This window comes from Thunnus maccoyii, chromosome 8, assembly GCF_910596095.1.
Source record: "Thunnus maccoyii chromosome 8, fThuMac1.1, whole genome shotgun sequence".
NCBI lineage: Eukaryota > Metazoa > Chordata > Actinopteri > Scombriformes > Scombridae > Thunnus > Thunnus maccoyii.
This window is the reverse complement of record NC_056540.1, coordinates 14,328,929-14,342,525: the sequence shown is the minus strand read 5'-3', so window position 1 is coordinate 14,342,525 and position 13,597 is coordinate 14,328,929. Positions and strand designations below refer to the sequence as shown.

Sequence of the window (13,597 nt, the reverse complement as noted above, 5' to 3'; positions counted from 1 at the left end):
AACGATTCAATCATACAGCTCTTCTAGACTTTCAAAATGTGATTGGACCGAACGGATCAAATTCTAATAGTGAAACGAGTCATTTCACAGGTTGTGACGCTCAAAAAATTTATCCGCTGATTTACAGATGTCTCTTTCACCATGTAAGTCTATGGGAAAAAGTCTTTTTGGGCCAGTGTGCATCTCGTAACGTTGCAATTACACAGTTTGGCCGCTATGTTCAATTTGCTTTAAAGCCTGGCGCTCTTCCTGTATTCAGTTCTCTTTATACATCCCATGGATGTATTATAAGAGCTGGATACCAGACTAAAAATGGCGCCCATTCAGTCCTATAGGAATTGCTCAGCTGGCGCATACGCCAGAAAAAGTTTTTAGCTTCTGGGTTTGCTTCCACTTTATGCGGCCCACTGAATATGCGCAGTAGTGTTTCCCCTGCTGGACCCGCCCACCAGTTCCCACTTTTTCTACAAGTATAAAACCTTCATGGATAAAAAGTTCATAATAGAAAGAGTCATAATTGATGTTGTTTGCAGTTCGAGGTGTCCTGTCAACAGTTTTACAGACGTTTCTTTTACAATGGTGGTCTATGAGGAAAATGCTTTTTGGGCCGCAGGGGGATTTTTTGCTGCAATACCGCGAGTGACCACTGGGAAAAACTGGCTGCAAGGTTGAGTGGAGGCGACCTATCAAGCTCTTATCATACATCCATGATACAATCCATGCTTGGTCCCCTTCCATGAAGGCTGCCATGTTGCGACGCCATGTTTCTACAGTAGCCCAGAACGGAAAAACCAAACACAGGCTCTAGAGAGCGCCTTTCGCGTTTTTTTGCAATCTGCAACCTCACCGCTAGATGCCACTAAATTCTACACACCGGCCCTAAAGACAACCTTTAAAAACTGTGAAGCCATCCTTTAGAATAACACATTTCAGAGGCGGGTCTGGCCCTTTAAGAGTCGGTCTCTCTCTCTCCAGCAGCAGCAGTGGTGAAGAGCGGAGCAGCGCAGCCCGCAGCCAGAGACTGCAGCACATCTTCAGCTGCCGCTGGCCGACCCCACTGACTGACAGCCTCCCGGTTCACATCACAACGCACCGCGTCCTGGAGGGGGATGGGGGGCAGCTAGCCCGCCAGCTCACTAACTAACTAGATTTCCTAGAAGCGGAGAAGGCTCACGACAAGATGGTATCGTGGATTATTTCGAGGATAGTTGTGTGAGTATGGGCTGGGCTGCATCTGTTGTTGTGTTTAAACGTTTAGCCAGAGCAGCGGCTCCTCCATTCATCAACTGTCTGATGCTCTGTCATCCATTTTCTGCGTGTTTATAGTCGAATTTCAGCCAAGTAGAAAAAATACCACGAGCAAACTGCCATTTAGACACTGAATTATTGAACTATTACTTTCGTTTCTCTCTGTCTCCAATTAAAACGATGATGCAGTACAATCTGCATCCACCGCCTGTTAGCCGCTGGTAGCTAACGTATGCTGGCTAGCCAGTAACTGTAACCACCTGACAGATAATGTGTTGGCAGGGAAATGAGCTGTTAGCCGGCCACTTTATTGTCAACTGAAACCCTCTTAATATGCAAGTCTCGCTGCAGATAAGTAAACAAAATTGCCTGCCGTGTCTTTTTAAAACATCACCGCCTGAATAATGCTGGACTGAAGCATCTCAGCACCATATGGTGACATGAGTTGGTAAAATGTGATGGCAAGGCTAAACCCAGCAGCCCAGTCAGGGATGTGTTTGCCACTCTGTACATGACTAGGCCAGTTAAACGTGGATGACTTGTTTGTTTTGTGCAATATTATAATATGCTGGAGTGACTTTACAGATTTGGCTCCTTGCTGTTATCAGACAAGCAGTATCAGCAGCTCAGGCCTCATCCTCCACCTGTAAAAACTACACCCCGACAGTGTGGATGACTCAACTAAAGCCAGCCACTGTCATCATCCTGATCCCTTATGCAGGCCTTTTTTACCCTGCTGCATTAGTTTTCCTGTTAAGTGGCCGCTGTTGAGTGTTTTAAGCAAGATTTTTTATGTCGTCTGTCCATTGAATGTGCCTGTCTGTCAGCGATGCTGTCAGTTTTGTGTGGATTTAATTTAATCAGCTTGTACTTCACCTTGGTAGTCTAATCCTCAAACAGGTAGGTAGGTGTCTTTGAAAGGCCCAGGTGTATGAATGTCATTGGTTTTTCATACCTATAAATATTCTTCCCCACGTTATATAAGTAGAGGATAACATTGGCAAACTGTTGGCTTTTAATGGCTTCCAGCTGGCTCTTCCACTTCATCGCACCTCACGTAGTCATGTGTCGATGGGAGACAAACAATGTGACTGAATATGCATCATAATGGCTGCTGCACATCTAACACGAGATCAATCATTTCTCGTCTTTACTCCGTTTTAAATTTACAGCTGCTGCTTTGTTTTTTGTTTTTTTTTTAACCTGGAAAGCTCCAAACAGGTGAATAAACAGCTTAACTCAAATCACTTTATGCTCAATATATCAGATCTTTATAGCCCAGTATCACGAATCACAAATTTACCTCAGGGGGCTTTTCAATCTGTACAGCATACAACATCCTCTATCCTTGGACCCTTGATTCAAATAAGGAAACACTGTCCCCCAAAAAGCCTGTAATGTGGTTAAAAATGGAAGAAACCACAGGAAGAGCAACAGAGGAGGGATCTCTCTTCCAGGACAGACAGACATGCTGAATCTGATCAAGAGGACATCCAGCAACTTCCAGGCGCTGCCAGACAGGCAGAACCGGAGAGACACGACCTCCCCTCACCATGGTGACCTGGAAAAGAGGACAGGAAAGGAAAGAGAGAGCGAGCGAGCGAGTGAGAGAGAGAGAGCCTTAGTGAAGGGACTGTTAAACTCGTGTGCGAACCTGAGACGGGGACACAAAGAGGCACAGGGCGTCTGCTGAGGATGTCTGCTGGCCTAGAGGCCTGCCATGAGTCGCCCCAGTCTACCGTACAGAGCCGCACACATGACTGAACAGGGGCAGAACACCTACTTAAATGCTGAGAAACACAGTAGATACAGTATGCTGGCTGTAGGTACCAACAGATGGGAAGCAAGTGTGTGTGTGACATACATTCAGACAAGCTGTAGTTAAAAATTTAAACCCACACAGTGAGAATACAGACACACTGGTGACATTCTGGACTGTGTGCTCCCTACTGTCCCTCACTGGGCATTCAGCATCCTGTCACATCAGCACAAATCACCACAGTGGCACAGGATGCGACCAAGTACACACCAACAACACAGCTCGGCGCGCACAGTGTTCCAGTCTGCACGTGAGCCACCACATAGTGACCCACCCCTGGCAGACTTGTGTGTGTTTTTCCACTTTATCTCTCTGCAGTCTTCCTGACTCCATGATATCCATTATATTGTTTTGTACCCACTATCAGGCTGGTGTGTTTTGACAAGCCGCTGCCTTTCAACTCTACCGTGGCGCCACTATTCACATCAGAACCACCTGAGGGACTGACTTTACTGAAGCACATCATATTAAGACAGCTACTTGTGTTTACATAAGCTTAGAGAAAACATGGCTAACTTGCTTTTTAAGCATTTGTCCAGCTGAATCCCCCCCCCCCTCCTCTGACCCAGCCTTCTTTGTTTTTTGCAGCCTTGCCTTTGGGACGCTGTACCCGGCATACTCCTCGTACAAGGCTGTCAAAACGAAGAATGTGAAGGAATATGTGAGTATCATCTTTGGTTATTCAATCTCACCTGATCGTTTTTTGGCCCCTTGATGCTGTCAGTGTTTTTTTTTAAAAAGAAATGTAATATAAAGCCGATAGATGTAATTTAGGCCAGACACACACTTGACATCGTTTCAGTTGTTTCATGAGAGGCAGAGGACACGCATTAATTACCTGGAGTCAGTCTGTTTTGATTATTGGCCACACAGACTATTCTCTTCATTTTATCTCTGTCACTTAAAGACTGATGACTGAATTATCCAGCATGTCTGATACTGGTCAGCGTCTCTCAGATGAGGTTAGAAGAATGGCAGTGCAGTTATTTTAGGGCACACCGACCTTCATGAAACTGGGTCGCTGAGGCACCGTAATGACCTTAAAAGACGAAATTATACCCGCATGTCTCTGTCTCGATCCCAGTTCCTCTTTAAATCCTACATGGACATGACAATGTCTGTGTCAACCAGAGCTGAAAGTTGATTCAGAAAACTATTTTGATAATCTATTAATTTTCATTCAAAATGCTTAAACATTCCTTAGTTTTAACTTCTTAATCATAAAGATTTTCTGCTTTTCTTTGTCTTTTGTGATTGTAAACCTAAACAAAACAAGCAATCTGATGAAGTTGAGCTTTAGGAAATTGTGATGGGTATTTTCACAATTTTCCGACAATTTACAGATAAAACAATTCATTAAATGATCAAGAAAATAATCAGCATGTGAAAATAATCGATAGCTGGCAATTTGGAGAGTAGAATAGAATTAGTGGTTGAATTGTTGTCAAATCCGTCTGCATCATCTCGTGGGCGTGTGGCATGAGACAAACACGCACACCATGTTAAATGCATTAAACTGCCCAGTCCCTTGATACCATAATGATTCATACTTCAAATGTACACTCCCTTATTTTGTTATATTGTCCACAATAGTGCCTGCAAGTCTTGAAATATCCTCTCAGTTCCCTGGAGATATGTTGCCTCTCAACGCAGCTCACAGTTGACTTTCAACATCAACACTAGACTGGGAAGAAAGTTTGGGATTTGGCAGCAAAATCGGAGACAATATCTTTTTAAATAACACAACAAATAAAGTGATAATGAGATTAGGACAGGACGAGCAGTGCTGCCAGTTGAAACCAACATAAAAACGATTCCCATTCTGTCTTTGGCTGAGAGTCTTTTAAATAAACGGGGTCCTCCCTGCTTACCTCATCTCTGCAAGGGATGAGAGAGAGAGAGAGAGAGAGAGAGAGAGAGAGGGGGTCTGGGAGGAGGTGGAGGAGGAGGAGTAGATAGCTGTGCTCTGGCCCTCCGCCTAGATTTGCGCTGGAGAACAGTCTCCTCCTGGCAGGTTACCATAGCAACCCCCCCTCTCGATCGCTGCTCAAGCAGACGGCCACAGAAGGAGCGAAAAGAGGCAAGGAGGAAGAGGGAGAGAGTGGAGGACGCCATTTTTAGAACTGATGTTTTCCCCTTTTTTCCTCTTGTTTGGCTCATTTCTAATGAGTCGCATGATTCAGCATTATGTGTGTTTACAGAAGCACGTGCCTGTGGCCTCTTTAATGCCTTGAAGCGTACCTTTTCCATCCAGTGCTTTTTCTCTAACATTATATATATCAAAATGTTTGATTATAGATAATGTATTTCCACTCAGTCGATGACATTTAGCAACATTTCCTTAGCCTTTTTATAGCATTTTGTTAAATCTTAACAACGCCCTACATTTCCTTTGTCTCCGGGAGATTAGTCATGCATACTGATGTGATCTGACACAACTGAAACATATGCTGTGTCTCTGTGTTGGTATGTTTCTGTATGTAGCTGCTGTTGAGCTCTTCATGTCTCAGCACGTGCGTACTGGACGCTGAGAGTTTATATGTGCTATTTTTGTGATGTTCTCTCTCTCTCCTCACGTGTGTGTGTGTGTGTATATGTTTGTGTGTGTGCAGGTGAAGTGGATGATGTACTGGATAGTATTTGCGTTGTTCACTACAGCAGAAACAGCTACAGACCTGCTCCTATCATGGTGAGTCAGGAGCTGCTCGTGATCGTGACCCTCATCCCCAACTAGCTTAAAATAAATAAACAGCTTATATCAATAGACGCATTCATGCGTTTTTCCACCGCTAAGTGTTCTTGATATTTTTAGTATAGTGATTTCTTATCAAAGAGTCTTGTTTTTCAATGTAGCAAAACAAAATATAACTCAGCCTTTTTTTTTATGTATCAGATCAGTGTTTCACAGCTTTTAGCTTCTCTAGTTGTGTCTTGCTGTTCATTTCTCAGGTCTTAATACGTTCTTCAAAGTATTTATGTTTTGATTTTCTTCCCCACTGATGTTTTGTTCTGTGTTTCATTACCCAGGTTTCCATTTTACTTCGAGCTAAAGATTGCCTTTGTGATCTGGCTCCTGTCTCCATACACCAAGGGCTCCAGTGTCCTCTACCGCAAGTTTGTCCACCCAACCCTGTCCAACAAAGAGAAGGTAGGAACATGACATGGAAAGACATTTAGTCGGTCTCTCAAATGTAAACTATTTCGCTTGTCCACACTGAAACACTGATATTTTTTTTCTTCTTCTTTGTCCAACCTTTCTTTGTGGGCTTTTGACTCTTCCCCTTCAACTGTAGGAGATAGATGAGTACATAGCACAGGCCAAAGACAGGAGTTACGAGACCATGATGCGGTTTGGGAAGAGGGGTCTCAACCTGGCTGCAAATGCTGCCGTCACCGCAGCCACCAAGGTGAGCTGTGAGCTCTGTTTCTGCAGTGGAAGTTTATAAGAGATTTTTAAAATGATTTTGTCATTTGGACAAAGTCATCAATTCTTGTGTGTGTGTCATGTTTTTCGACTGCTTTAATATCTTAATTATAGATGATTTCACAAGTGTGTTTAATCCTTCAGACTAACTTCATTGGATTCAGATCTGTACAGATTGGTAATCTGGTTGTGATGAGGTTCATCACTGATGTGAGAATGTGTTTCAAATGCTTCTCAAGTGACCACAGAGATCACGTGTCGCTCATTTCCTCACACAGGACTTTATCAGTGGGGAAACTGGGAAGACAAACAACAGCAAATAAAACTTATTTTCACTCAGTCATACAGCTTGTAACTTTTTCCAGGGAACAGACCTCAAAACTTTGCCCGAGTCGTTGATCAGGTGGTCTCACAGTTTAGTCACACAGCAGGGGCCTGTTTCACAAGAGGTTTGTGAGTTCTGCTTACCCGCAGCTTGCCAACGGTGCCAGTGCCCCGTTTCACAAATGATTGTTACTCGCAAATTGCAGATATATTTGTGAGTCCTGCAGTCCTCTCACATTCCCATGCATGGGGCACAAGTATGGTGTTTCTTTTGATTAGTTAAACATGTCAAAATTACCACCAGAGGAAATTCTCTCATGTTGCATGTTACAGATTTAGTGAATCAGACCCGAGATTCCCCAGCTGCTCTTTATAATTACCAACATTTCTTCCACATCTGATATAAACTTCATTAGTGTTTCACCAGACGTGAGAATTGGGAAATGCTTTCAAGAAAGCGTCTTTATTCTAAGTGACTGATTCACATAAGACATAAAAGTGATGCAAAGGTAACCAAACGTTTACTCTCGTGCTGCTACATATCTGACGTGTGTGTGTGTGTGTGTGTGTTTGGTTTTGCTGTGATGTCCAGGGGCAGGGCGTGCTGTCAGACAAGCTGCGGAGTTTCAGCATGCAGGACCTGACTCTCATCAACGCCGAGGATGATCTGGTTCTGCGCCCATCAGATGGTCGCATGAGACGGGACCCGATGGATGAGATGGGCTCGGGGGCCAGCACGCTTCCCCGGGCCAAGAGCACTGCAGCACGGCAGAGTAAGGCCACACAAACACGCACATCCCACACAGCTTCATTTGTAGAGTTTGTTCTACATTCATTCTGTGTGTCCAGTTCGCTGATTGGACCGAAGTGGCACACAGAGGATTTCCCTTCATTTAACTGTTATAAGAGCAGGGCTGGGGTTAGTCGGGCCAGACTGGAGTCATGTGATTTAAAGCACTGCAGGATGGCAGGGAAAAGGAGGAGGTGGAGGGAGCGATCGAGAGAGGTGGGGTGGGGGGGGGGGGGGAAAGCATGTGATTCCAGTGGGTGGAGAGGCTTGGAAGGAGGACTCTTTGTGTCTCACTACACTGTTGGCTAGCAGGCTGTGTGGGCCCGACAAGCTGTGAACTGAATACAGACAGAGAGACACAGAGACAGTGTAACAATGAAAGAACAGGGCACGAGTGGCACATTTAAATTCATACAGACAAAAAAAGCATTTGTAACTTCTAAAACCGAGACTGAAAGAAAAATGGATAAAAAAAAAAACACTGAAGTGAAAAGAATCAGACAGTTGGAGTTAAATGATTCATGTGATTTGTGCATTGATGTTCTTTTAATAACCTGTAGGAACAATATAGTGAAAAGAATTCAAACTCCAAGACCCATTTATTAATGATTCATCATCTTTACACTTTGGATTTTAAAATAACAGTTTAAAGCCACCACACTTTTGACGGGCAAAAAAGAAAAGATGATATTCTTCTCCATTTGTAAATAATAAATTTGATAAATTTTCTTTACACGATGTTAACGGACTCAAACATACATTTTTTCACCACGACACCTAATGAAAAAATTAATGTATTGTAAATTTCTATTTTAATCCACTAAACATACTGAAAAACAGAATAATGGACATAGACCTAAACAAATTCACATGTATTTTCTTTGTTTTCAGTTTCTTTTTTTTAAAACCTCCATTTAAATCAGATTATGTAACAGCAGCAGGCAGAGTAGGAGAAGCATTTACACGCCCTGCTCTTCCAGACTGTCCACTGGAGCTGAAAAAACGACTTAATCGATTGATCAGTGAAAAAAGTATTCACTGACAAACTTGACAGCTGATAAAATGCTCGTCATTTGAAGAGGAATGCGGGTTGCAGCTTCTCAAGTGAGGAGGATGTTTAGGGTTAAGTCTGTGACTGTAGATATTTAAAGTTAGGATTAGAGGCTGGCCAATCCTGGTGGAAAAAGGCTTGTGTTTTTTTTTTATTACTAATACATCTTTGGAATAAGTACTGCAGCACTAGAGTCATTTTGGGGGTTTACAGCAAACAGATGACCCAGTCTATATTTTTATCAACCCAGCACATTCTCTTACTCAGATAATGGTAACTTGGCAGAAGAGGGTCCTATTTAGTGTGACCTTTTATTACACAGCTAACATTCAGCTTTAAAACTATAGGCTTTGAGAAGCTGTGACTGCAGTGACGTACTGGTCTGCAATTACACATTGTTGAACACATTTCATCTGTCAGCTGTTATTAGATTAGATGTTCATAAAGTAAAATCACTGTGGTTCAGAGGCAAGGTCAAACCACATATCTGCTCATCTCTCTCTTAGCTGTCAGCTGAATCATCTGGGGATTATGTTTTTTTTCATGTAGCTGCTTTAGCTTCACTCTGAACCCCGAGCTTCGCCGTCACTGAGTGACCGCCAAATTTTTTTTTTGTCCAATCCCACAGCTCGCTCTTTGGCGGCCGCATCCCTCGCTGACGAAACGTCATCTCAACACAGCTCTGACCTATCAGACACAAGGACTGAACACTCTGATGACGATGTGGGAGAGAAAGCCCCGAAGCGCAGTGCCAGCGTCAAGGCAACCAAGAAACCTGCTGCTGCTAAGACAGAGGTAGGGTGAACACACGTTACAGAGGTCTTGTTTTGGAAGAAAGTTCATCAGTTATGTATCATAAAATGACATTCAGCTGAGCACAACATTGCTTTAAACCTTCTTTTTTTTTCAAATATGTTGGGACATTTTTATGCCTTTTTATGAGATAGTGACAGTAGAGAGAAGTCTGGAAACGAGGGGAGAGATAAAAGCCTGTTGTCCAAATGGAAGCCTGTTAGGCTGATGAGGCGCCATTACTTTAACCCTTAAACTGTAGTGGCGGCTCCATGTTGGAACATATGCACCATTTCATCATCATAAAACTGTTGATCCTTTCAGTTTGACAATATGGCTGGAAGTTGATATCACAATATTTTTTTAACATTTATCAATACTACCGTTTAGCAATGATACATACAAAGGCCCAGGTAAATTATTTCATTTATGTTATACATATAAAATATTAATGTAGTTTTAGATTGTGAATAGTTCAATTTTCATGTAGTGTATTTAGAAAATATGTCATTTGGATACGAGTGAGGTTTCAAGGATAATTTAGCTAACTTAGTCTTGATAACGCACATCAAACTGGAACTGTGGTGTGATTTTGAGTGTAGATTGAGTCAGACTAGCGGCTCTGTGAGGCTGTAATCAGGCACAGGAGTGCTTTGTGCTAAATGCTAATGATGGCATGCTAACATGAGCACAAAGACTGTCACAAATTGTATACTGTATATACTAATTGTCTTGGTATACTGCTTTTGCGGTTGGTATACAAAAAATTTTTCTTTGATATTTCTGTGCCAGTTTAACTAGATACCAGAATGTTTTTCGAGGATTTAATAGCTTTGTGTGTGTGTGTGTGTGTGTGTGTGTGTGTGTGTGTTTTCTGAGGTGCTCCTAGTTTTTAAAAAATGTTTTATTTTTTTGCAACGATGTGCATTTCACTGGAGTATACAATAGTGTCCATTAACAGAACACTTAAAATCAAGCGTTTTTTAAATGTAACCTCTTATTCTGCCTTTTTAAGTAAACTTTATTTTGTGACCTATGTGTGAAAGGTGTAGTATAGAATTGGGACACAGTTAAGGACAATGCTAGCATGCTAATGTTTAACAGGTATGTTTACCATGGTTACCATCTCAATGTAGAGCGTTAGCGTGCTAGCATTTGTTAATTATCACTCAATACAAAGTATAGCTGAGACTGATGTGACTGGCATTAGTTTTGCAGGAATTTGATCCTAAACAAAAGTATTGGATAAACAGAAACTTTGACCTGATGATGCTAGGCTAGAGGGTTACAATTTATTCCCAGGGGAACATGAATGTATGTACCAAATTTTAATGTCAATCTGTCAAAAAGATAAGTTTAAAAATTAACCTTTACTGTTAATTAACCATGTTAATTACTCTTTGCTTTTTCCACTTTTCTTTGCTTCTCCTCCGTCTGCAAGACTCAAACCAAGGTGGTAAAGAAGCCGGCAAAGAAAAAGACCACGACTAGTAATGCAGAGACGCCACCATGAGGCCTACGGTCCACATCCGCCGGCCTACACTCTCTCCACCCACAGCCTGCAGGCCCTCCTTCCTCTGTTTGGTCTCCACACAAACACATAGACACTATTTACTATATCAAGCAACCAAATTGTGTCACTGTTGCTGGTTTCTAGAGTGCAGGTTTAGTTTGTCGCCGTTTTATGGAAACGGTTCTTCTTCCATTTACTGGGTTGTGGGTGGATTTTTAAGTCTCATAATAGGTAATCGTGTATTCACAAATGCTCCTTTTTGTTGTTTAACCCCAAAACATATATAGAGGTCCCCATAGCAGATGAGATGTGAGCTGGCTGTGTGCAGTTTTCCACACTCATTGATCTTACTCACTGTGTCGCCTGCTGTGTGACTTTCTTCAGGCACAGTTTAGGCTTTCTTTCTTTCTTTCTTTCTTTTTTGTTTTAAGTATTTCCAGTAAAATCCTACATTCATCACTCTAAATGATAATCCCGAGATTCTGCTGCGTCTTCTGGGCTCCTCCTACATGGTTCCAGTTGAAAAACAAGACATCACTCAGAAAGCTGGTTTTAAGAGTATTGTACCAGAGGTTTTTCTTCAGTGAGGAGTAAGAGGGGAGGGGGGGGGTTGAAATCGACTTTAAGGCCTGCCCTGACGATGAAGGTCAAAATCCTTATATTTATCAGACCGCGTAGTTCCCTCGTTACCACAGCTCAGCTCATCTCACCTGCCAATCAGCAGTCACCATGTCCTAGCCCATGTCACTGTCAAGTTTTACAGGATTATTTCTGCTCAAGCCTGTTTTTGTTCATTTATTTTACTTTCCTTTTTTAATCTCCTTTTACTTCATTTTAGACCTCACAGCTTGTGGAAGAGTTTAGTTTGTATCTTCTTCTCAGCTCTGAGTGAATCTGGCTCTACTAAGTTCAGGTCTCACTCACCACAACTTTCCTCCTCACTGCTATAATGTGACTATCAAGTCATGTACAGTGCTGGTGATGGAGTGGCTTGTTTAGTGTCGGCTTAGTTAACCTTCATCTAGACGTCACTCTTCTTAGGCTGTGTTTATCCCTGATCATTTAAGTGTGACTCTTCTGTTATCCAGTCATTTCTGTTCATGTAATATTACTCATTCATATGAGTTGTGCATATCCAGGCCTCTTAAGGTGATGCTGTTTTTATGAGCATATCTGCTTTCACCACAGTAGTGATGTCTGCATATTGTTTGTGTTTAGCATTAGAAGGACACGAAGAAGCTCTGCACTCTGTCACCCCTTTTGCCCAACTGTGTCGACACACTTAACCTCTTCAGAATATTTATAGATCACAGAAGAAGTCAGGAAGAATAAAGCAAGGCAATATAGAAATAATTCAACCAAAACATCAGGAGACAGTGAGGAATTATTCACTCATCCCCGTGCTGTTGTTTCAGATCTGGAGGGAGTGTTGGTCTAGGCTGTGGGTGTTTCTGAACACACTGGACTTTAGATCTGGGATGGGCTCTTCTGGTCGCCAACAACTCATTGGTTTCTTCCGAGTGCTCTGTGATGAGAGATTTAAAGCATGAGCTGCTGTCTGCAGTGTGACACTAGTATGAACCAGTAGGGGGAGACAAACCCCACCTCAACTGTTGGAAACTTCACTTAACAAAATGTAAACTCAGTGTAAATAGTAACTTTGACTGTATATACAGTATGAGCTTGCTTGCCTTATTCATTTTCTGGGCTTAAATCAATTTAATTTTTTAATCATTTGTGTGTGTGTGTGTGTGTGTGTGTGTGTGTGTGTGAGTGAGTGTTTTTTTTTTTTTTTTTTTAATCTCAGTCTTGATGAATCATATGTTCTGAAACCAGACTTCATCATTGTGGATCTCTGGTGTGAGAAGTGATTTTTGTGTTTTTAGTTAACATGTTTACTTTTCTGTCTTTTCTCATTAAGACATTTTAACTCCTCTCCATCACAAAGTAGGGAATCTGCAGACTGAGTCTGAACTGATACATTCACATCCTGCTATGTTCTGCACTCAGACTGATTAAAAGGTCTTTTCGGGCCAAAAGTTAAAGATCAGCCCATTTTTATGTTTGCACTGAATAAAAAGAAAACGGCACATAATTACTAGACATTTTGTCTAAGATACAGCTGTGCATTTTTATCTTGTGTTCCTGTCATTTTTTTGGGGATATTTATTGATTATTTTCTGTTTAAAATCAGTATTGTATACAGAGATGTTCATTTGTATATTGTTTGTGCCAATTCTTAAAGCTCCATGTCAAAACAGATAACAGTATGTGTGCTGGGACAATGGTATCTAACACAGTCATGTATCAGTAATAAACTACTAATAAAGGAAGTTAAATCAGTATGTTACTGTTTCCTGTACTGATGTACTTCAGCTGATTTTATCATGTCTTTCCATTTGTGACAAAGCTTCACTCTCAGTGAAGAATGACAGATTGATTTGACCTTTTTTCCAGGTGTAAGACCACAAAGCTGTGTTTTAATAGAATATTAAGGGTGTTTTTATTTGCGTCTTATCGTAACGACAGCCAGAACTGGTTGCTGACTCTAGATGCTCTTTCTGTTTCTCTGTCCTCATCCCCTAACCCATAATCACTGTGAACCAGAGAGCCTTGGTGGTTTGACTACAGGCCAC

General features: G+C 41.8%; 1 protein-coding gene across 1 annotated transcript; it reads left to right on the top strand.

Moving 5' to 3' along the window:
* Positions 1–918: 918 nt before the first annotated feature.
* On the top strand, positions 919–13,306 carry reep2 (receptor accessory protein 2). The gene is made up of 8 exons (XM_042419549.1): positions 919–1,212; positions 3,656–3,728; positions 5,680–5,756; positions 6,095–6,215; positions 6,361–6,474; positions 7,408–7,588; positions 9,285–9,451; positions 10,890–13,306. Exons 1-8 carry the CDS (start codon positions 1,181–1,183, stop codon positions 10,959–10,961), a joined length of 837 nt encoding a protein of 278 aa, XP_042275483.1. The 5' UTR covers positions 919–1,180; the 3' UTR covers positions 10,962–13,306.
* Positions 13,307–13,597: the final 291 nt, after the last annotated feature.

Bases quoted from the DNA above. Each gene is read 5' to 3' on its own strand.
- reep2 (XM_042419549.1), top strand. From the start codon at position 1,181: ATGGTATCGTGGATTATTTCGAGGATAGTTGT. The intron at 1,213-3,655 runs GTGAGTATGGGC...TGTTTTTTGCAG, and splicing joins ATTATTTCGAGGATAGTTGT to CCTTGCCTTTGGGACGCTGT. The intron at 6,216-6,360 runs GTAGGAACATGA...CTTCAACTGTAG, and splicing joins CCCTGTCCAACAAAGAGAAG to GAGATAGATGAGTACATAGC.